This window comes from Prosopis cineraria, unplaced genomic scaffold (genome assembly GCF_029017545.1).
Source record: "Prosopis cineraria cultivar Desert tree isolate PC_DT_omini unplaced genomic scaffold, ASM2901754v1 PC10, whole genome shotgun sequence".
In the NCBI taxonomy this organism is placed as follows: Eukaryota; Viridiplantae; Streptophyta; class Magnoliopsida; order Fabales; family Fabaceae; genus Prosopis; species Prosopis cineraria.
This window is the reverse complement of record NW_026555341.1, coordinates 21,215,234-21,240,196: the sequence shown is the minus strand read 5'-3', so window position 1 is coordinate 21,240,196 and position 24,963 is coordinate 21,215,234. Positions and strand designations below refer to the sequence as shown.

At 33.8% G+C, this 24,963-nt stretch overlaps 1 protein-coding gene across 1 annotated transcript in view; it reads right to left on the bottom strand.

Annotated features, from left to right (window-relative positions):
• LOC129322492 (uncharacterized) overlaps positions 1 to 24,963 on the bottom strand; it is a 178,343-nt gene that overhangs the window by 18,335 nt on the left and 135,045 nt on the right. The window contains 1 exon segment of the mRNA XM_054968803.1: positions 16,383 to 16,386. Coding sequence (XP_054824778.1) covers positions 16,383 to 16,386 — 4 coding nt within the window.

Genomic DNA, 24,963 nt, shown 5'->3' with positions numbered 1-24,963 from the left:
GTTAAATGTTATGAAAGTGGACAAAAGTTGTGAAATAGATGTGAAAGTGATGAAAGCTTGATATGAGTGGTATTTGAAATGAAATATGTTATATGTTTATTAATTAGTATATTATCCTAATTAGAAATAAGAATGCTCGGTGACTTCTTAAGTCGAGGTCTCCTATGAAGCAGCAAAAGTAAAGTGAATAACTAAAAACAAAAATATAATAACATTATGTCATTAATACTTACTATTGTTTTAACAACCACATTTGTTTTTGTCAATATTTCCTTTTTTATTTTTCCAAGCTTCAATCCAAACCTTGCCACAGGATATAGAACCCACCAGTAGTTATGGCCAAATAGGTATACTCATTCTTCTTGGCGAACTCTTTGTTTCTGGTGCTCGATGCCTTAGGAAACTCAACATGATAAGTTAGTTGATATAAACAAGAAGTAGAAGCCAAGAAAAGCAATAACATATAAATGGAATAACAATAATATTACCTTGAAACTTTAGACAGCTGCATGAATCAACAAAAGATTTCCATTCATTTGGATTTCCAATTAGCCCATCAAGGGGAGGAAATGTACCTTTAATACTCTTTACGTTAGGTTTTGGCAAGAACGTATGAGTGACAAAATTTAAAAAGTTCACATAATGTTTGCACAATTTAGCTTTGCAACTTCACAAATTGACTTGGTTAATTACTTTACTATAAAGACACTTGAAGAAGTAGCATAGCTTTGTGATTATAACTCGCATAATATTGAGTGAACTCCACGTATGGCCACTATAAAAAATTTCTCCATTAAAACATGACAATCATGAGTCTTTAAACCTTTCAATTTTAGGTCTTTCTTTGACATAAAGTTCCTAACATTTAAAGAAAACCATTGGGACCTTAATTATAGTAAGAAACTCATAGAAAATTTTCTTCTCTAGATAGTGTGTAAGTTGTATCGTGAAGAAAAGTACAACTTTTCTTCTCCTATAATACCAATTATTCTCTTATCCCCATCTTAACCATATATAATCTTGCATTGATACCTTCCTTCGTCTTTCCTAGAATATGAAACAATACCCTAACAAGACTATCACACATACTTTTCTCAATATGCATCATCAAATCAAAAAAGTGTCTCACATTCAAGGTCTTCCAATATAACAACTCAAAGAAAATTAACCTTTTCTTCCACCTATTTGTTCCAACATGCTTTATAAATAGTTAGCCAAATTCAATATCAAGGTCTTTTACTTCTAAAACAATTCCTCACTAGTAAATTGTTTTGGTGGCCTACTTTCTTTTGATTTTCCATCAAAAGATTTTCTCCAATGATACTATTAATGCTTTTCATCGAATCATTTGTAATGCATAAAGTACATGTTCTTCATACTGATGAGTCACGTTTATTACACACTTTTTCTTGTTATTATTAACCGAAAATCATGTTAATGGTCCAATGAAATTTTTTAGATTCATTCTAAATTGAGAATCATTAATTTCACAAGTTGACAATTTTAGAAAGTTAAAGTTTCAGGTTGGTTTATTTTCTTACACTTATGCTAGGTTATTGTTGCATATGTGCAGCCTTAAAAATTTCAGAATGTAATGCCCTCACTGACATTACCATACAACCCTCAACTTATTCTACCAATCATAAAAAAATCATTTATTAAAAAAAAGATTCGGATCCTAAGTAAAACATTTATAAAAACCATTTCATAAGATAATTGAGTTATAAAACACTATACAATAGAAGTACTAAGAGTAAGCACATCAAAAAGAAACTCAAAACCTCATTATTCATAAAAAAGTGGGCCATGTGCTGTGACATGTGGCACAAAGACTTCAGCGTCACTCTTTGTCCCGTGCACTGCAGCATGTTGTCCTTCATTGACACATATGCCATAGCATACATATCAAAATCTACTATCATATTTTAGATTTTGATGAGAACTTCAAAAGTACACTATTTTTGCATTTGATATCTAATTGAAGTGATTCAAGGCCCACATAAAGCTTGTTTAAAAGTCTAATCAATGATACTGGCTTCATTTTAATCTAATATTCCATTCAAAAATTGGACACTCAAGTGTATTTTAATTATTTGAAGTCAAAATTCAACACTTGAGCATCTCAAATCAAAACCACAAGTCATTGGCCACTTTTTGGGCTTTGACCATGTCTAAATATACAATGTATACTTGATTAACCAATTATATATACAATACAATACACGTACACACAATTGGCCTATAAACTGCCCATTACACATACCATGGGCAAATTCACTTTTTCAATTCTCAATCTCATACATGGCCAAATCTTTCTCATGCACATCAAACATTCATCATATCCCCACGCAATATCATCTATCTACTAGTCCATACTATCATTTCATCATGTACACACAAATACATAGGGGCTAGGGAATCAAACTATATGTAGACAAATATTCACAATAATACAATTGCTCGTGCATTACTTGTTCCTATGGCAACTTATACATATGATCCAAACTATTAACAAGCATATTCATTACATCATCTTACAATAGGCTTATTAAAAGAGTATTCACTCATATGATTTCTGTTCCTTTTGCTCCACTACTATTAGAACTTGAAAAATATAAATAACATTAGTAAGATCAAAATTTTAGTAACAAATATAATTCATTTAATGTCTATTAACATAAATAACCATGCTAAAGTAACAAAACTAGAATAATAGCGATTATATATCAAAGTATGTAAGAATTTCCTCTTTTTAAAGAATTTCCACGTAAATACTGCATTAGCATGATTATCTAACCACTGAACCTCCAATGCTCCCTGACACGAAACTATAGGCTCTACTAAATCAATCACTTATTGACCCGAGCACACTTTCAATGGTACAAACACCTGGCTAAAGTAATCTATCCCTTGTAAAAATCCTGTCTCAATCCAGGCTTTACCTCCCCAAACACATAATCAACAACATAAGAATAATAAAATATTAGAGTAATAGCCCTTTATTTGTTTTCAAATCACAGAATCTTGACATCTTAAAAGAGAGCTAGTAGAAGCATAAACACATTTATATGGCTAAAAGAGGCACAAAATCTCAACCCTAAAAAAGGCCATATGCCGCGGCGTGCAATACATGCTTCACGGCATATGGCACAGAGCCACACGCTTTGTTTCTGACTATGTCATGTGCCATGATGTGAGATACCATGCACAGCAATCTACTGTCATTTGATAGCAAAAATGATAAACTTTTGATGTGCATCGTTTTCACTCCGAACGTTCAATTAGAGTAATTCAAGTGCCTACACAAAGCTTACCACATATACTAGCTAATGGAATAAGTTTCAGACTTGATCTAATAGTCTGATCTAAAATTGAACACTTAGGTGTAAAAGTTACTTTTTATTTTAAAAACTTACACCTTAAGTGCTCAATTCTCATTCCTTGTCCCATTGACCACTTTAAGCCTTGAACCATAATGACCACATACACTTGATTGACACTACATATCATATTAATAGTCCATTTTAGCCTCTTAAAGCCACATTACAAAATTGTTGTCTTATGTGAGGTATACACATATACAACACATATTTACATATACAACTAGACTTGTTCCACTTTCAACCCTCCGACTCTCACATATGGGGCTTTGCATCACCATATGGTTAGGAACTACAAATGTACTTGACTCTCCCAAATATGCCTTCACCTCACCATTTGTGTCAAGTTCTCACCATTTGTGTTTAGTTCTCATATAGCAACACAATTCACAATCAACATATAATCATCATATAAATATACCAGTGGAACAAGTTACAACACAACATATACTTGTTTGATTTGCATTTAAGCCTACCCATGTACCCTCTATTGGGGCACCCTCAGTATAATGCAACACCATATATATACATACAAGCAAGATTCACTGCACAATTCACTTTCTCATATTCACATACATCTATGCATTTGAATTGGCAACTTAACTCTACAAACAACTTTATACATGCATTTCATTCAAATGGTAGTCATACCACTACTAAATGAGGCTACTCTTTCCTCGCTTCCTTTCTTAGTCTTCTTATGCTCTCTTTACCTATGTTATAAAGTAATGTAGTGAGACATACATCCCATTAACACAAAGATAACCCCAATTACCGATTAGTAAGAAAAATCATAAACAAGCGATAAAGTAGCATGTGTATTAATAAAAGCAATATCATATGTAGATAGGAATTCATTCTGATCAATCTCATTATGCTCATGCAATACATTCTTGGTTCTCCCTGGTAGAGAAATCTCTACACTTAGACCAGGACTTTTAATCACAAGGAACAGGGCCCACCATACCACTGCTTAGACTAGGTAATCTTATTTACGTATGGGTAGTCTCTAAGGTCTATCATGGTGGAGTTAAACTCTATGTTCTAGATTATTAAGACTTCCTAGCCTTATACAGAGTAGGATAACGACCCCTTAACCTAGTCTAGGGTAACCTTATAGATCATTTAATATCCTAGGTTCATTATAGTAGAGTCAAGCTCTACACTTTAGATTATCAAAATTCTTCTCCGAAGTCCATCATGATGGAATCAACCTCTATGCTCTGGATCATCAAGACTTCCTAGAACTCCTCAAAGTAGAGCTATGTGCTGCTACCATAATCTAAGGTATATCTCTTAGATGTGATGCATGTCAATGCACATACCACTTCAAATTCATTTCAATCAATACTCACACACCTGAATGCATATACTTTCACAATACTGCTACTTTATTAGTTCACAACATAATGTATATATTTATATCAAAATACTTGCAAACAATTTCATAAACAAACAAGTAAAAGGGTTACTTCAGTTACCTTTAACCCTTACTACTAAGGGTTACTAACTATACTAAGTTCCTAAGGATGCAGATTCTCACAAATAACTTCACAGGTGCTTAATCTACACAACATAATGCCCTTCAATTAATTCTCAACACTAAACATAGGCATTGATTCGGCTAAATTGAATCCTTTAACACATATAACAATTTAATTGAACCCTTTTGAATTTTCTTATCCATTATTTATAGTCATTAGCCTTATAGACTACTTATTCATTCTACCAATTTCTCAATTTCAACCTAATTTTCAGGCCATTTTAAGCTTAAACTCTCAAAACTAAACCATTCAATGCTATGCTAGTCACAAAACCTTAGTTTTGTATTAGATATCCCATTTTAACCCTTTCTTTTACGTTACAGCACCTTAAAAATTCATGATTCAATTTCTCAACTGATGCAATTCAATGAAAAATGGGTAAAATCGAAGCTTGGGATTGTGATACTTAACTAGCAAGTTATTAATCGAAGCAGACTCCCGAGCTCCAAATATCACTTGCTCTAACAAAGATGAACATCTTCACCCCTCCAGGTGCATTTCCATCCTTTTCCCTTTTGATTTCACAAGCTAATCACATAGGTTTATATGATCCCTGGATGATGTGCTGTGGCACACTCAACTTCAATCGTGACGTGTAGCACAGTGAGTTCAATCTTACTTGTGCTCGGCACTATGCACTGAATTATCTTTCTACCCTTTAATCCTTTCAATACAATATTCAAACAACACAAAATATTAAATCAATACCTAAACTACAATCAATTCACTGATTACTAATTTAGCATTGATTAGCAATTAGTTCCTGAGGTTAAAATTTAGGATGTTACATCTCACCTATGGACTATGGTTTTCCTCATCACACACCTGTGATAGAGGTGTCGTTAACTCATAATTATACCTTAATGGGTACAAGGGAGTTGCTAGACTGCTCAGATATCCTATAATTACAGTCCCAATATTTATTATACTAAATTACCCTTGGTACTAGATTGTATAATACTGTACCAGCCAAATGTCCTATAGTGCCAGTTTAACCATATAGATTTTTCACTCACATTTTCATACACACATCCCTACATATCCTAGATGAACTTCTACCTCTTATGATTACGCTTTCCATACAATTTATCTCAATTCTACACTCATACCATACATACATAAATATATGTGTATATCAAATAAAGTCAAAAATCATCAAACTCCCCTTTCACAATCTAATTTCATGTTAAAATCATTCACGATGCAAAACCATGAACAAAACTAATTGAACCTCAATTTCACAATAATACCATTACTTCTACACAATTATAATAGTTAATAAACATAATAAATTATATGATTATCTCAATCCTTCTATCCAATAGAAAGGGTTACCCGTGTAATATCCTTACTCAAATCTCACTCTACTATTTATGGTTCACACACTAAAATCTATACAAAATTGGCAACCAAAGTCAATTTCACCATTAACTAAAAGTGCCAATTATCATAATTAAGCACCTAATCACTATCATTTCCCTTAATCATATTCATTCACACATATTAGGACCAATTATCACTCACTATAAGCATCAACTTCTTTACAACCAAATCCTCTCTTACTACTCTCTCTTGTCTAGGTCAAATTGAACCTCTACCTTTAACACTTTATCCTTCCAACATAAACTAGTCCAAAAGCACTAGTTTAATCCCAGAGGACCTTTCTATTACTATAAGGTAAGAAATCATCTCCTTGAAACTTCTAAATTCAATTTCTCAATAGTTTAAACTAAGAGAAAATATGGTAGAATCAGAGGTTAATGTAGTATGAGACTTACCTAATAAATAACTGGTCAAAAATGTCATCCTTTCTCCTAAAATCACTTGCCCTAGTAGAGCTCCCTACTCTTCTTTACACCAAATTTCATTTCTCCCTTTTTCCTTTTGTTTCACAAGCTGGTACACAAACTTACTTATCAAAGTAATGCATCATGCACCATGGCTCATCCATCCTTTACCACAGTGCTCTACTTCAAGACACCATTCTTCCAATCATATCTATTCATATAACATCCTAATGAGTTAATACAATACTTCACTATTTAAGATCCTAATCCCATATTAAGTCACTAATTCAATCCCTAATCAATGTTAATACATAAATCATAAATTTGGCATGTTACAGTTCTCTCTTCCTTTTAAGAATTTTGTCCCTAAGATTGAGTCAATTATTAGTACATGCTCACCGAAGGGAACAATTGAGGATATTGTTGCCTCATTTTAACTTCTATCTCCTACGTTGCATCACCAGGAGTCATACCTTTCCAAAAAACATGTACTAGTCAAATTGTCTTATTTCTCAATTGCTTATTCTTCACTTCCACTATTCATTTTACTTTTACCATCAGTCTGATGATGCTAAGGGTACTAAGCTTCAATGTAGTACCCATGGCTCTTTATAATGCTCCCTAAAATCTAGACGTAAATCTCAAATCATGATCATAAACTATATCCATCAGTATTTCATGCAATCACACAACCTCTCTGATATATGTCTCTACCAACTTTTCTAGAGAGTAATTGATCCTAATGGCTAAGAAGTAAGCTGACTTTATCAATCGGTCAACAATCACCCAAATAGCATCATGTCTCAATTGAGTTCTTGACAATCTAGATATAAAATATATAAAAATGTTGTCCCATTTCCACTTAGGTATCTCTAATGGTTGTAATGTTCTAGCCAGCTTCTGATGCTTGATCTTAACTTTTTGACAAGTTAAACACCTTACTACAAACTTTGTCACATCTCTTTTCATCCCTAGCCACTACTAATAACTCTTCACGTCTGGACACATCTTTGTAGATCTTGGGTGAATGGTATACTTACTATAGTGCACTTCGATCAAAATCACTTTTCTCAGGTCAACATCATTAGGTACATAGATTCTATCCTGATAAACCGTGAATCAATATCATTATAACTGAAGTCTTTAGATAAATTTGACTTAACCTCTTTTTGAATCCCAAGAAGATACTCATCTTCCAGCTATGCCATTCTTAACTCTTTCCAAAAGCAACTACTAATCACGGTAGCATAAGCACTCGCTAAGGCTTTCAATGGTGCATCTTGTTGAGAATTTATGAAAGACTCTTTCAAACTGAGTTCTTGAACTATCAAACTAGCTATGTATAGTGTCTTCTTACTCAATGCATTAGTTACCACATTAGCTTTACTCAGATGGTATTTCAACTCAAACGTACAACCCCTAAGCAATTCCCTCCATCTTATTTACCTCATATTTAATTCCTTCTAATCTATCAGATACTTTAAGCTTTTGTGTTCACTAAACATCCTAAATACTGAACCATACAAGCAATAACACCGAATCTTTAGTGTAGGTTCTAGATCATGAGCTAGGTAATTTTCTTTATGCAGTCTCAATTACCTTATGGATAGGCTACTACTCATTCATCTTGTATTAGCACACAACCTAAACCTTTTAGAGAAGCATCCATATACACTTTATAAGGTAGTCTCAGATTAAGAATTATCAATACAGGCACAGTTGTCAAGTTTTCTTTCAACTTTTGAAATGTGATCTCATACTTGTCATTCCAGGCAAAAGGCTAATATTTACAGGTCAATTTCATTAATAGAGAAGTAATCTAAGAAAAATCTTGGATAAACTATCGGTAATATCTATCTCATCCTAGAAAACTTTAAATCTCTATAACTAAGCTAGGTCGTTATTATTTCTACACATCATAAACTTTGTGAAGATCAATAAAAATCCTATCTGTTGACACCACATAACCTAAAAATCTAACTTCTCTCATCCAAAACTCACATTTGCTAAGCTTGGCATAAAACTTGTTCTCTTTCTGAATTTGAAGTATAATCCTAAGATGCTTGACATATTATTCCTCATCTTCAAACTAAACTAGAATGTCATCAATAAAAACCACAACAAACTTATCTAAATATGGCCTGAATATATGGTTCATGCAATCCATGAATACCACAGGTGCATTAGTCAAACCAAATGGCATGACAAGGAACTTATAATGCCCATAACGTGTCCTAAAGGTTGGCTTAGGCACATCTTTCTTGGAGATCCTTAACTGATGATACCCTAACCTCAAGTCAATTTTAAAAAAGACTAAGGCTCTAGCCAACTGATCTAGTAGGTCATCGATCTTAGGTAAAGGGTACTTATTCTTCACTGTCACTTTATTCATTTATCAATAGTTGATGCATATTCATAAACTACCATCTTTCTTTCTCATGAATAACACCAGTAATCCCTAAGGCAATACAATTAGTCTAATAAACCCCTTATCAAGTAACTCTTTAATTAGCTTCTTCAACTCATTCAATTGTAAGAGTAACATCTGATACAGAGCTTTAGAAATTGGCTCAATTCTAGGAACCAAATCTATTGAGAATTCAACTTCCCTTTTCAAAGGTAATCTTAAAATCTCTTTTAAAAATACCTGAAGAAACTCATATACTACTCCAATCTTTTCAATAACCACATCGCGCACACTGCTTGCTACATAAATCACCATATAAGGACAACATCCTTATTTGATCAATCTCTCAGCTTGCACAACTAATAAAAATCTAGCCTGCTTAGTAGAACTAGTTCCTATCGTCAATACTGGCAAAGACACTAGCTTCCTAGTACAATCAAGCACAACATTATTAGCTACTAGCCAATCCATGCCAGCTATTACATCATTCCCCTTTATAGGAATGCAGATCAAATCAATTACAGATACTTGATCCTTAAACACAATCTCAACTTGTTGACAAACTCTACTAGTAATACTCGAAGATCCTGAAGGTATAGTCACTTTAATCAACACATGTAACTCTTTTAGCTATAATTTTAGTCTATCTACACATTCTTATAAGATGAAAGAATGCATAACTCTAGAATCAGACAATGCTTTAATTCTATTTTCATAGATAGTGATTATAGCTTTAACCAGCTTCAAAGATGCTTTGGCCTCTTCTTCTGTCATTACGAAGACTTATCCTAAAATAGTTGATTGCTACTCTATCGCTTCTATTCCACCTTCAGGGAAATACATGGCAATATGTCCTAGCCTCCCACAGTTAACACAGGACCAATACTTGTCTACATGAAATCTATCATGATATTATACTGAGGTGATCTTCTAATGCTAAAAGTAAGAGCTGGCATATTAAAGGCCAATTCGAACCCCAGTACTCCTTTACACTAGACCTCTCTAAATTGATTGGGTTTGAGAACTTATAGCAAAGCTCTTCTTCCTATAAGCTCCAGAACTACTTGAGCTATACGAGCTTCTTTGAAAGACCACCTATTGGACCTAAGCAAGAAGTAAGCCTTCCCATACTATCTCTCTTTTCTCAGCATCGACTTCTCTACCTTTTCTCACAGTTGTCCTCAACCTATGGCATATCTCTTCATAGGTAGTAATGTTAAATAGAGCAATCTACTATTGATACTTTGTACACATCTTCTCTAACAATCATTTTGCCTTTCACTTTGTGTCATTGTAGTGCTGCAAGTATGTGGAATAGGCCAATATGTCAATGAACCTCTTAATAAATTCTTCTTCATCTAAATCCCCTTACCTAAATGAATGAAACTCCTCCTCTTTCTTAGTATGAAAGGATAGCGGGAAGTAATAATCAAAGAACACCTTCTTGAATTCTTCCCAAGAGTATCTCACACTACTAGATGGCCTAACTTAATCCCACCATCTCTTGGCTACTTTGACTAGATGAACTATAGTTAGAATCACTTGCTGCCCTGACATATAGGTCATTATCTCATATATGGTCTTGAGGCACTCAATCTACTATTTTAATTCTCTCTCTTTCATACTACCATTGAACATCAGTAAACTGGATCTTATAAAAGTCTTCAAGCTCAATTAATACACGAATCAATAGCAACTCCTATAATTTACCTACTACTTGAAACTTGAGGTGGCACAAGTTTACTGTGAGCTTCCTCATGCACTAGCTTTTCTTGACCTTTCCTTTCACTTACTTGCTCTCTACCCCTCATTAGAATGTCGTGATCTCATATTGTCTACTAAATATCAATCATCATTTCCCTCAACTCTTCTAACAAGCTATCTCTTCTATCAGCTTGTTGAGGCATATCTAGTTGAACCTCTAGCATAGGCTCATCCTCCCACTACTAGATGCCTTGATACTCGAGTACTTTACGAAGCTTGAGTACATCTTTTTCTCATTTTCTCCCCTCATAAGGATTAAAGTAAAAGAAAGGTAAGCAAAAAGGGAAAGATTGGTGTAACGAACAAAATATAAGTTGCTAGGTACTAGCATGAATGCAACAAACAAACATAGGGACTAGATCTCAAGACTTTTAAAACTAATACTAGCTATTAGTAATGCTCCCACTGACATTGCCGTATGATGCTCCAGTTATTCTACTAATCATAGAGAAATTATTTATTTTAAAAAAAGCTTGGGATCCTAAGTAAAAGATTTCTAAAACCATTTCATAAGATAATTAAGTTATAAAATACTATACAGCGAAAGTATTGAGAGTAAGCATATCAAAAAGCAACTCAAAACCTCATTATTCACATAAAAAGTGGGCCATGTGCTGTGGCTAGTGCCACATTTGCCGCAGTATGTGGCATAGAGACCTCAACGTCACTCTCTGTGCCATGTGCTATAGCATGTTGTCTTTTATTGACTAACACTACTGTCAAATAGCACCAAAATTAATAAAGCTAGATTTTATAGCAAAGCGCAATCTAGGTCATCTCCCTAAGAGTCAATAGAGTAACTATTTAAATTATGATTATGAAAAGATAAATAATGGGAGGGATTTTTTATAATGTTATTAATTTAAAAAAATAAATTAAAATTAAATAAATAAAAATAAATTTAATTGAGAAAATTATTAAACACAAGTAGCGTAATCAATCACAACCCAATCACCTAAATTTAATCTTCCTTGTCCATAAAATAAATTAATTTTATTTAACTTTATTATTTTAGTTTTATTATATATTTCTCAAATTATCATTCAAGAATTAAACAACAAATTAAGTTATAGATTAATTGAAATCTCCCTTAACCCATAGCCTAATAACTATTCTAAGTAGCTACACTAGAAATAAAGCATGAATAATCACTCAACCTAGGCCAAATTACTCTTATAGTGCTATATGAATTAATTATAGTAAGTAAAACCTTAGATAAAATTTATAACTTAAAAATCATGCAATAAAGTTATTCTAATTAGCAATAGCAATTAAAGCATAAAATTTAGAGGCAGAGAAGATAAGAGCAAATTGGAATAAAGCTAAATTAAAATTTTCCTTGAATATTAAAGACTCTGATTAAAGTTTAGGATCATGGTTTGTAACTGATCACACCAATACGTTAGCTCTCCATAGCATTAAAAATCAAACTGCACAACATAAGAAATTGAGGAGCTATCGATCAATAAAATTGAAGGAAAGAAGAAGGTGAAGGACGATCTGCATCACCACCTTATTTTCCAATTCTCTGGTCATCAAAGTTGTTCATTCACACACACAGACACACATACATACACAAGGTGCTATCTCTCCTTTCTTTATCAAATAAAACCTAATAATTTATTTAAAAAAGTCAAAACTACCCTAAATAACCTTAGTTGAAAACTACACTAAAAATTCATAAATAAATATAAAAAAACTTTCTAAAATTTGATTCTTGATTTGATCTTCAAGTGTGTCCTTATTCTTCTTATCTAAAATACATTCTATCAATATCTTCCAAACTGAGTCTAGAAAATCTATACAAATAAAAATAAATAGAAAATGTGCAAAAATGTTAAAAATATCATTTATATTTTAAAATTAAAGAATTAGATAGTTAAAATTCAAAAGTTGAAGATTGGCTAATGAAATCAAATAATATCCACTTAAACTCAATTAGCCTTAAATAAATATTCAAAAGTCTAAATCAAAAGGACAAAAATATATAAAATTGTCATCTATCAATTCTAGCTCCCATACTTAGACTTTTACACTCCTAGAAAAAACTTAAATATCAAAATTTAAGAAAAGATATGTGGAAGCAAAAAACAATAAGAAACAATTATAGCTCTTCAACATTTTAACATTCTAATCAATATCTCTTATACCCAAAATAAGAAGCATCGTAGCAATTTCATTTGGTAAGAATGAATCAAGCAATAGCCTCTCACAAAGGTCAACTGTTTAACTCTTAACTCTCATGTGTATATGGGTAAGTATTTCAGTCAATTTCCTCTATAAAAACCCCACTACTATAGGCTTGTTTATCATCTAGGTCTCTACTATCTATATTATATCCAATGCAAGAATCAAAAGGACTTTATTTTAGGTTATAATGGGGCTTAGGTAAATGTATGGTATAAATATGGAAAAATGAAGGCTGATAAACTTTTGGAGAATGAAAAGCATATTTAAAATGAATTATATAGAATGAAAGAAATAAAAAATATTAATTTGGGTTTATTTTTCTCTCTTTATTTTGTTTTTCCTTTCCTTTGCTTTTTTTTTTCTTTTTTTTTGTTTTTGCTTTTTTCCTTTTATGCTCTTTCTTTTCTTTTTATTTTTCCTTCCTTCCTTTCTTTGCTTTTTGGTTCTCTCTCTCCCTCTCTCTCTCTCTCACTCACTTTCCAAAATAACTGAACTCTCTCTTGAAGCATATTGTTTCATTCCAACAAATATTATGATGCATTTTTCATTATCTAAAGTGGGGTGAGAAAAATGAAGGAAAAATATTTTTATAGGTTATGTTTTCAGTTGGCTAAAATTTTAAAGAAAAGGTCTAGGCTCAACGGGGTTAATAAGGGATAAATTGCATGTGATAACTATTTGGCCAAGTAGGCTAAAAGAAAAGAATTCCTAAATCATCTTCATGCAAAGCATATGCAATTATAGTTTCAACTAAAAATCAAAACAAGTTTTAGAGTGAGAGTAATAATAGGAGAATACACATATTAGGCTTAAATCCTCACAAGCTAAAGACCATCACTTAATCCATTGAAACCAACTTCATTGCCACTTATCATGCTTTAATGCATCCAAAATAAAATTGTCTTAAAATACCAACACTACTACAAAATATACTTTTCATGTCACATTTTTAGGCATTTTCACGTCACAATTGAAGGGGACATCATACTGGGCGACTTAGAATAATGGCTTATCCATGTCGTAAATGTCTATGATGTGGAATACCATAAACCACATCCCCTTTAATAATAGGTGAGGTAGTTTCTACAAAATCCATGTCCCCTCTTATAGGTGGTGGACGTGGTTTATAAAGAAACCACATCCCCCTCTAATAAGAGAGAGACATGATTTCTCATTGCCTAGTTCATAGATTGAGAAACCACATCCCTCTTGATATAGGGGGATGTGGTTTCTTAGGAATCCATGTCCCTTATGGTATAGGGGGACGTGGTTTCTTATCTAGATTCACAAACCACATTGTTTTCTACCTATAATGGGACGTGGTTTTTAAAAATTTTTTTATATATAATTTTCATTTACTTTACAATTAAAATAGAATCTGCCAAAATATGTCATAGAAACAGCCAATTCATACAGCAAAAGTCTAATAAATAGAAATTCATTTACAACCATTTATATACTATCGCAACAAAATATACCAAATGCAATGGAAAAACAAAATGATTGCACCTATAATTATATAATTATAAAATTATCTAAAATAATAAGTATATACTTTTATGGGCTCAAACAAAATTTAAGCATCATAATATCATATACATCATGTAAAACTAAAATTAATTGATCACATTCTTAGGTTAAAAAAATCACATTTTGCGTGGAGACCTGTTCAAGGAAAAAAAATACCTGGAAAGAAGAGAAGAGGTCCTTAGTCGTGAGTGGCTGGGCTTCTTCGTCTACAAAGCTATCAAGAGAGATAGAGGTAATGAGGAAGCTGGGAGATGAGAGATAAAGAGTGAGGGAGGGAGTTGAGAGATGAGAGATAGAGACAGGGAGAGCTAAGAGAGAGAGTGAGGGAGGGAGCTAAGAAAAGAGAGATAGAGAAAAGAAATGAGGGAGCTGAGATAAGAGAGGGAATTGAGATGAGAGAGGGAACTATGAGGGAGGGAGCTGAGATGGAGATAGAGAAAAGAGATGAGGGAGCTAAGACAAGAAAGGGAGCTATGAGGGAGACAGAGACAGAGCATAGAGAGCTAACACACTAGCTTTGAAAAATGAAAAAGTGAGTATGCATGGAGTCCAAAATTTCAACATATTATACATCTCCTTCCTAGAAGGGGGATGTGGATTTGAGAATCCACATCCCCCGGGGGGAGGGGGAAGTGGATTTAAGAATCCACGTCCCCCTCTCAGTTGGGGGACGTGGATTCTTTGTATAAAAAATCCACGTCTCCACATCCCCCAACTAAGAGGGGGACGTGGATTATTTAGAATCCATGTCCCCCTCCCAGTTAGGGGATGTGGATTCTAAAGAATCTACTTCACCTAGCTTATGAGGAATGTGGATTCTTAAATTTACTTCCCTCTCCTATCTGTGTGACGTTGATTTTTTTTTTTAAGTCCCATTTTTAAAATGGGACGTGAATTAGGGTAGTAAAAAAGCCTTTTTGTAGTAGTGCAACTTTGCAAATTCTTTTTTATTTGTCAAGAAAAAAAGAACAAAAAAATTGAAAGCAAGAAAAAAATTAGAAAAAAAAATAGCAAAAGCTTTCCCCCATACTTAAATCTACAGTGCCCTCAATGTAGAACATAGTCCAAAAGATGTATAGGAAAATGTAAATTAAGACTAAAGAGAAGGGATACAACCTGATTGATTAAGTGATGTCTTAGAGGGAAAACTCTCTACAATGTGTGTCTTCAATCTATAATGAAAATGCTTTAATCGGTGCCCATTAAGTTTTTAACTTTTCTCTAGTAGACTCTGCCACAATCTCTACTCCACCACGGGAAAACACTTTAGTAACTATAAAAGGACCTTCCCATCTAAAATGAAGTTTTCCTGGCATAAGTTTCAATCTGGCATTATAGAGAAATAATTTTTGTCCTACTTTGAACTTTTTTTCTAACTCTCAGCTTATAATGCATCAACTTGGTCTTTTCCTAATAGGTTCTTCAATTTTCATATGGTTCCAAGCAAATTTCTTCTAGCTCTTACAATTGATATTTTCTTTGAGTTCCCGCTTTAGTCAAATCCATGTTGTATTGCTTCACTACCTAATAAGATTTGTGCTCAATCCCCACAGGTAAGTGATAAGCTTTCCTAAAAAAAAGCCGATAAGGAGACATTCTTATTGGAGTCTTGTAGGCAGTTTTGTGTGCCTACAATGCATCATTAAGTCTGTAACTCTAGTCTTTCCTATTGGGTTGTACTGTCTTCTCAAGAATCTACTTTATCTCTCAGCTAGAATCTTTAGCTTGCCAATTAGTTTAGGGATGATAAGGGGTAGCCATCTTATGCATAATCCCATACTTGCCTAACAAATTTTTCATGCTTTGATTACTAAAACAGGTCCCTTGGTCATTGACAATAGCTTTTGGAATACTAAATCTATAAAAGATATGTGACCTAACAAAATCTACAACAATAGCAGAGTTATCAATCATGGTGGCTTTAGCTTCCACCCACATAGAAACATAATAAATAGCTAATAAAATGTAAGGAAATCCAAATGAAATAGGCAAAGGTCCTATGAAATCAATACCCCACACATCAAATATTTCATAGAAAAGTAAAGGTTTTTAAGGCATCCCATTTTTATTGGAGATATTTCCTATATGCTTACATCTAGCACAATGCTTACAAAATGTATATGCATCACAGAACAAAGTAGGCCAATATAATCTAGAATCAATAACTTTTCTAGCGGTACATTGTGGACCAAAATGTCCTCCACAAGCAAGAGTGTGACAAAAATGCAATATGGGTTCAAACTTAGTGTCAGGAATACATCTCCTAATAATCTAGTCACTACATGTATGCCAAAGGTATAGATCATCCCAAATGTAATATCTAGCTTCCCTTTTAAACTTATCTAATTGATGTTTTTCAAAATGCACAACGCACTAATTAAAGCTTTCAATGGTGCATCCTGTTGAGAATCAATGAAAGACTCCATTAGATTGCGTTCTTGAATTATTAGACTAGCTATATGTAGCGTCTTCCTGCTCAACGCATTAGCTACCATGTTAGCTTTCCTCGAAAGGTATTTAAACTCAAAGTTATAGTCTTTAACCAATTTCATCCATCTTCTTTGTCTCATATTGAATTCCTTTTAGTCCATTAGATACTTTAAACTCTTGTGGTCACTAACACGCTAAATACTGACTTAAACAAATAATGACACAAAAATTTATTGCAAAAACCACTGCTGCTAGTTCTAAATCATGAGCCAGGTAGTTTTCTTCATGTGGCCTGAGTTGTCTTAATGCATATGCCACCACTCTTGCATTAATACACAACCCAAACCTCTTAAGGAAGCATCTCTATACACCTCATATAGTAGTCTTAGATTCAGAATTATTAACACAGGTGCAATAGTTAATCTCTCTTTTAGCTTTTGAAATGCAATCTCACACCTGTCATCATAAATAAAGGGTTGATATATCCGAATCAATTTCATCAATGGGGAAGTAATCTAAGAGAAACCTTCGATAATATCCAGCTAATACTATAAAACTTTAAATGTCCATAATTAAACTAAGTCGTTCCTATTTTAACACAACATCAACTTTATGAGGATCAATAGAAATCCCATCTGTTGATACCATATGGCCTAAAAATCTAACTTCTCTTAGCCAAATCTCGCACTTACTGAGCTTAGCACGGAGTTTGTTCTTCATAAGAATCTGAAGGAAAATCTGAAGATGCTTGGCATTTTGTTCCTCATCTTTCAAATAAACCAAAATGTCATTGATGAAAACCATAACAAACTAGTCTAAATATGGTATAATGATACGGTTCATGTAATCCATGAAAACTACAAGTACATTGGTCAGACCAAATGGCATGATAAAGAATTCATAGTATTTATAACATGTACAAAAGGCTGTCTTAGGTACATCTTTCTCAGAAACCTTTAACTAATGATACCCTGACCTTAAGTCAATCTTGGAAAAGACTGAGGCTCCAACCAATTGATGTAATAGATCATCGATCCTGGGTAAAAGGTACTTATTCTTCACCATCATCTTATTCAACTGTCGGTAGTCGATGCACAGTCATAAACTGCCATCCTTCTTTCTTACAAACAATACTGGTGAACCCTAAGGTGATACACTTGACTTGATGAATCCTTTGTCAAGCAAATCCTCAATCTGCTTCTTCAATTCATTCAACTCTAATGATGACATCCGACACGGGGCTTTAGAAATTGGTTTTGTACTAGGATTGAGAATTTAACTTCTCTTTCCAGAGGAAATCCTGACATCTCCTTAGAAAATACCTCAGGAAATTCACTTACCATGCTAATCTTCTCAATATCACCATCATACATGCTGCTAGCTTCACAAACTACTATGTAGGCATCACACCCTTGCTTGATTAGCTTCGCAGCTTGCACAACTGATAGAAATCTAAGTTGCTCATTAGAACAAGTCCTTGCTAATGACACCGACAAAGACACTTACTTCCTAGTATAGTCTAGCATAGCATTATTAGTTGCTAGCCAATCCATGCCAACTACCACATCAATCCCTTTCATGGGAATGCAAATTAGATTGATCACAGATATTTGATCCTCAAATATAATCTCAACTCTTTGACATGCTCTGCTAGTAATACTTGAGAGTCCACAAGGCGTAGTCACTTTAATTATCATAGGTAACTCTTTCAATTCTAACTTCAATCTATCTACACATTCTTCTAAAATGAACGAATGTGTAGCTTTTAAATCAAATAAAGCTTCAATTCTATTACCACAGATAGAAATAATGCCTTTGATCAGGTTCGGAGATGCTTTAGCCTCTTCTTGCATCGTAGTAAACACTCATCCTGGAATCGTAGCATACTACTCTGCCATCTCTACTCTACCTTTAGAATAATATTTGGTAATATAGCCCGGCTTTCCATACTTAGAACAAGACCAATATCTTTTCACATGAAATCTACCACAGACATTGCCTGGGGTGACCTTCTAGTGCTAAAAGTAGGAGCTATGTGTTTGAGGCTTACCTTGAAGGTTGTTGAGGCCCAATTCTGACCACAGTACTTCTCTGTATAGATCTTCTCTAAACTGATTGAGTTTGAGAACCTCTACCAAAGCTCCTCTTCCTATAAGCTCCAAAACTACATGAGCTATACACGAGCTTTTTCAATACGTCGCCTGACGGACCCAAAGATGATGTAAATCTTCCCACACTATCCCTTTTCTTCTCAGCCTCTACTTCTCTGCCTCTCTTCGCAGCTGTTCTCAACTTATGAAACACGTTCTCATAAGTAGCGATGTCGAACAAAGCAATTTACTGCCTGTACTCTAAACGCATCTTATCTAGAAATTGTTCTGCCTTCTACTTAATGTCATTATGGTGTTGCGGATAGGTAAAATAGGCTGATAAGTCATTGAATCTCTTTATGAATTCCTTTTCTTCTAAGTCCCCCTCCCTAAATGCATGGAACTCTTCCTCTTTCTCAGTATAAAAAGATAATAAGAAGTAATATTCAAAAAATACCTTCTTGAATTCTTCCCAAGAATACTTCACACCACCAGTCGATTTCACTAAATCCCACCATCTCTTGGCTGCTCTAACTAACTGGACCTAGCTAAGGTCACTCTCTGCTCTGAAGTATAGGTCACCACCTCAAATACTATTTTGAGGTGCTTAATCCATTACTCAGCTTCTCCTTCTCTCATACTACCATTAGAAGTGGGTAGATTGAACCTCATATATGTCTTCCAAGCTCAGTCAATAGATAGATCTATAGCAACTCCCACAGTTTGTCTACTACTTAAAGTTTGAGTCTCCTTAAGTCTACTATGAACTTCTTCCAATATTAGGCTCTCTTGAGCTTCTCTTGCCTCTTCTTAATCTTTACCTTGCAATAACACATAATGTTCTCTAACTGTTTACTGGATATCAATCATCATATTCCTCAATTCTTCTAACAAGCCATCTCTTTTATCAACTTGTTGAGGCATGTCCGGTTGAAACCCAGACACAAGTTCATTCTCAACCAGATGCCTAGACACTTGGGTGTTACGAGTAGCTCTAGTACCTCTTCTTCTCATTTTCTCCCCTCCTAAGGATGAAAGTAACACAAAGATTAAGGAAAAGGGAAAGAATAGGTGTAATGAATAATATATAAATTGCCACAAACTAGAATGAATGTACAAATAAAAGCATAAGCAAATTGAGATATTGAAGAAACTAATACCAATAATTTGTAGTGCCCTCATTAATATTACCATACGCTCCACTACCAAATTACTAATTACTTTGAATATTTGAGTTGAAATTTTTGTAAACATTGAGATCCCAATAAAAGATTTCTAAAAAATATTTTATAATTATTTAGGTTATTCAACCTCATACCCAATTACACATATATCAGAAGCACATAGATTTGGTGCATCAAAGGTCAATAAAACATGTGCATCACTTTAAAATAAAGTGAAAATTTGCACCATGCATCGGGCTCATGCCATATGCATTATAACATGTGGCATAGAGGCCACAGTCATATGCCCTGTACTGTGCATCGCAGCATGCGGGTACATGTGCTGCAGCGCACACACCTAAATTTACTATCAAATGGCAGTTTTTGATATGAAATTCAAATGGTGCCATTTCTACATATGAAGTCTGATTGGGATGGTTTAAACACCTACACAAAGTTTGTTTCAAAATCTTACTAATGACAGTGGTTTCATCCTAATCTAATATTTCTATCATAAAATGGATATTAAACTACAGTTTGATCATTTTCAGTTAAATTTTTATCGCTTAAGTGTCTCAATTTGAAACCAACTGTCAGTAGCCACTTTTGGGCCTTAACTAAATCCAAGTGGACAAAATACACCTAGTTGACCATACACATGCATAATATAACACACATACACCAATTTGGCTTGTAAATTGCCTATTTCTCCCTTTGGGCTAAATTCATATTTCATTCCTTTAATCTTATATATGGCCAAAACACTACAAATGATCTCTACCTATCTTAAATACACAAATAATTCCATCTATCCACTAGCCCTTTCAGTCATTTCATCATTCACACATTCACACATATATCACTTCACAATTAAGGACTCTAATCCTTGCATTAAATCACTAATTCATCCATAATCATTTATTAACACAAGATTAGAAATTCAGGATGTTACATATCCTTTAGCTATTTTGCACTCTTATAGGAATCAAACCATTCTTTTCATTCTTTGCAACTGTGATCCCACTCTTCTTTAGCACTGCTAGTACTAGACTCACCCACTGGTTGTCAAAAATAGGGAAAATGGTACCTACAAAAAGGAGTTTTGTTACCTAATTTTTTACCACGTTAAGGATAAGTGGTTAAGCCTCCTTTAAGGTTGCCTATATGGCTTTGTACCATCTTCCATCAAGATCCTGTGCATGCATATATCTGAATTAATGCTTGAAATGTCAACTAGTATCCCTCCTATAGCTTTCTTGTGCTTTCTCAATACCCCTAATAATTTTTGTAAAGTCCTTAGGTCTGAACTATAAAGTTTCATCTTAACCCATGCTTTACCTTCCATACCACACAATCAATAAATCAAAATTAGAGTAACGGCCCTTTATTTATTTTTGAAATCACAGGACCTCATCTTCTCAAAACATATATTTAAATAAGAGGGCTCGTAAGTGTAAACATAATCAAAAGACTTAAAAAGCCATAACTTCTTAACCCTAAAAAAGGCACCATATGTCGTAGCATGCAACACTTACACCATGGTATGTAGCATAAAATCATATGCTTTATTTCTAACTACGTCAAGTATTGCAATAGGCACATCATGCACCACGGTGTTCCTGTTAGAAATTCTATTGTCAATTTGACAACAAAAATCATAAATTTTTAGTGTGAGCCATTTTTACATCCGACATCCAATTAGAGTGATTCAAGTATCCATTAGAGTGATTCAAGTATCCACACGAAGCTTACAATATGTACTAGCTAATGTAATAAGTTTAGACTCGATATGATATTCTGATCTAAAATTGGATGCTCATGTATAAACAATCATTTTTATTTTAAAAACTTGTACCCTTAGTGATCAATTTTCATTCCTTGTCCCATTAGATCACTCCGAGCCTTGAACCAAGTCCAAAAGCACCACATACACCTTATTAACATTACAATATATATATATATATCATATTAATAGCTCAATTTGGCCTCTTAAAGTCATACTACATATTTGTGGTCTTATATGAGGAAAATACCTATATAACACATAATCACACATACAAGACTTTTTCAATTTCAACCCTGTAACTCTTACATATAGGGTTCTACCTCACCATATGGTTAGGAATCATAAATGTACTCGACTCTTTCAAATAGGGCTTCACCTTACCATTTATGACAAGTTCATATCTCATAACACAACACACATTCAATTCACATAATAAATTACAATCAACACATATGCACTAGTAGAACAAGTTACAATATCATACACTTGCTTGTCTAGCGTTTAGGCCTACCCATATACCTTCCATTGGGGCACCCTTGGTATATCATATATATATATATATATATGCAAACAAGATTCATATCATAATTTACTTCCTCAAGTTCACATACACTTAGGTGTCCTAGTTGGCAACTTAACTCTATCCACATATCATAAATTCATTTTTTACTAAAAGGTAGTCATACCACTACCAATTAAGGCTACTCTTTCTTCACTTCCTTTCTCGACCTTCTCATACTCTTTTAACTAGTGATCAAAAGTAATAGAGTGAGATATAAACATAACCACAGATACAAGACTTTTTCCAATTTCAACCTTCCAACTCTTACATCTCTACCTTATCATATGGTTAGGAATCACAAATGTACTCGACTCTTTCAAATAGGGCTCTGCCTTACCATTTGCGTCAAGTTCTCATCTCACAACACAACACACATTCAATTTATATAATAAATGATAATCAACACATATATACACTAGCGAAACAAGTTACAACATCATACACTTGCTTGTCTGGCATTTAGGCCTAACCACATACCCTCCACTGGGGCACCCTTGGTATAATGCTATATCATATATATATATACAGACACACACAAGCAAAATTCACATCATAATTTACTTCCTCAAGTTCACATACACTTAGGCATGGTAGTTGGCAACTTAACTTTATCCACATATTATACATTCATTTTTACTAAAAGGTAGTCATACCACTACCAATTGAGGCTATTCTTTCTTCACTTCCTTTCTCGATCTTCTCAAGCCCTCTTCACCTGTGATCAAAAGTAATAAGTAAGATATACATCTCAGTAACTTGGAGGTTACCCCAATTACCGGTTGGTAAGCAAAACTATAAACTAGCGATAAAGTAGCATGTGTAATGATGAAAGCAATAACATATACATATACAGGAATTCATTCTCATCAATCTCATTATGCTCATACAAAGAATTCTTGGTTCCCATTGGTAGAGTAAACTCTACACCTAGACCAGGCTATCCAGTCATAAGGAACAGGGCCACCATAAAATTGCTCATACCAAGGCATTTTTATATGGGTGGTCTCCTAGGTCCATAATGGCAGAGTCAAGCTCTACGCTTTGGATCATTGGGACTTCCCAACCTTATACAGAGTAGTACCACAGCCCCCTACCCTAGTTTAGGGCAACCTCATAGATCATTCAATATCCTAGGTCCATCATGGCAAAGTCAAGCTCTACACTCTGGATCATCAGGATTTCTTTCCCTGGGTCTATCTCGGTAGAGTCAAGCTCTTCACTCTGGATCATCAGGACTTCCTAGACCTCTTCAAGATAGGGCTGCATTTCCCCTTACCATAATCCAGCGTATATCTCATGAATTTGATACATATTAGTGCATGTGTCACTTAAAATTCATTTCACTCAATACTCATACACCTGCATGTGTATATTTTCACAATATTGCTACTTTATTAGTTCATAATATAATGTACATAGTTATATCAAAATACATATAAATAATTTCATAAACAAACAAGTAAAAAGATTACTCCAATAACATTTAACCCTTACTACTAAGGGTTACTAATCATACTAAGCTTCTAGGAGTGTAGATTCTCACAAGCAACTTCACAGGTGCTTAATCTATATAACACAATGAAGTTCAATCAATTTTCAACACATTTTATAGGTATTGATTTAGCTAAACTGAATCTCTTAATGTATAAAATAGTTCAATTGAACCCTTTTTAATTTAGTTATCCATTATTCATAGTCATTAGCCATATAGGCTACTCAAATAATAATAACATCATCTTAACAAATTCATCCACCCAAAATCTCACTATTGCCCTAACTTGTAGGCCATTTTAAGCCTAAATGCTCAAAGCTCAACCATTCAACTCCATATTACTCACAAAACCTTAGTTCTTATTCAACATCCCATTTTAACACTTTCTTTTAGATTACAATACTTTAAAATTTCATGATTCAATTTCTCCACCGATGAAATTCAATGAAAAAAAGGTAGAATTGAAGTTTAAGATTATGTAATACTTTCCTAACAAGTTATCAATCAAAGTAGACTCTCGAGCTCTAACTATGGCTTGCCTTAGTAAAGATGGCTTGTTGTTTCCCTTTAGACGTATCTCTAGCTTTCACCCTTCTGTTTTCATCATAAGTAGATCACATCAGCTTTAAGAAATTTCTAGACTATGTGCCATGATGCATGCAAATTTTGCTATAGCATGTGATACAGTGAGAAAAGAATCACTTGTATTCATGCGTTCTGTCTCAAAAACCCCATCCTACCATTAACAACACCTAAATAACACACAACATCTAAAACACCATCAATCTCCTAATTACTAATTTATCCCTAATTAGTAACTAGTTCCTGGGATTGAAAT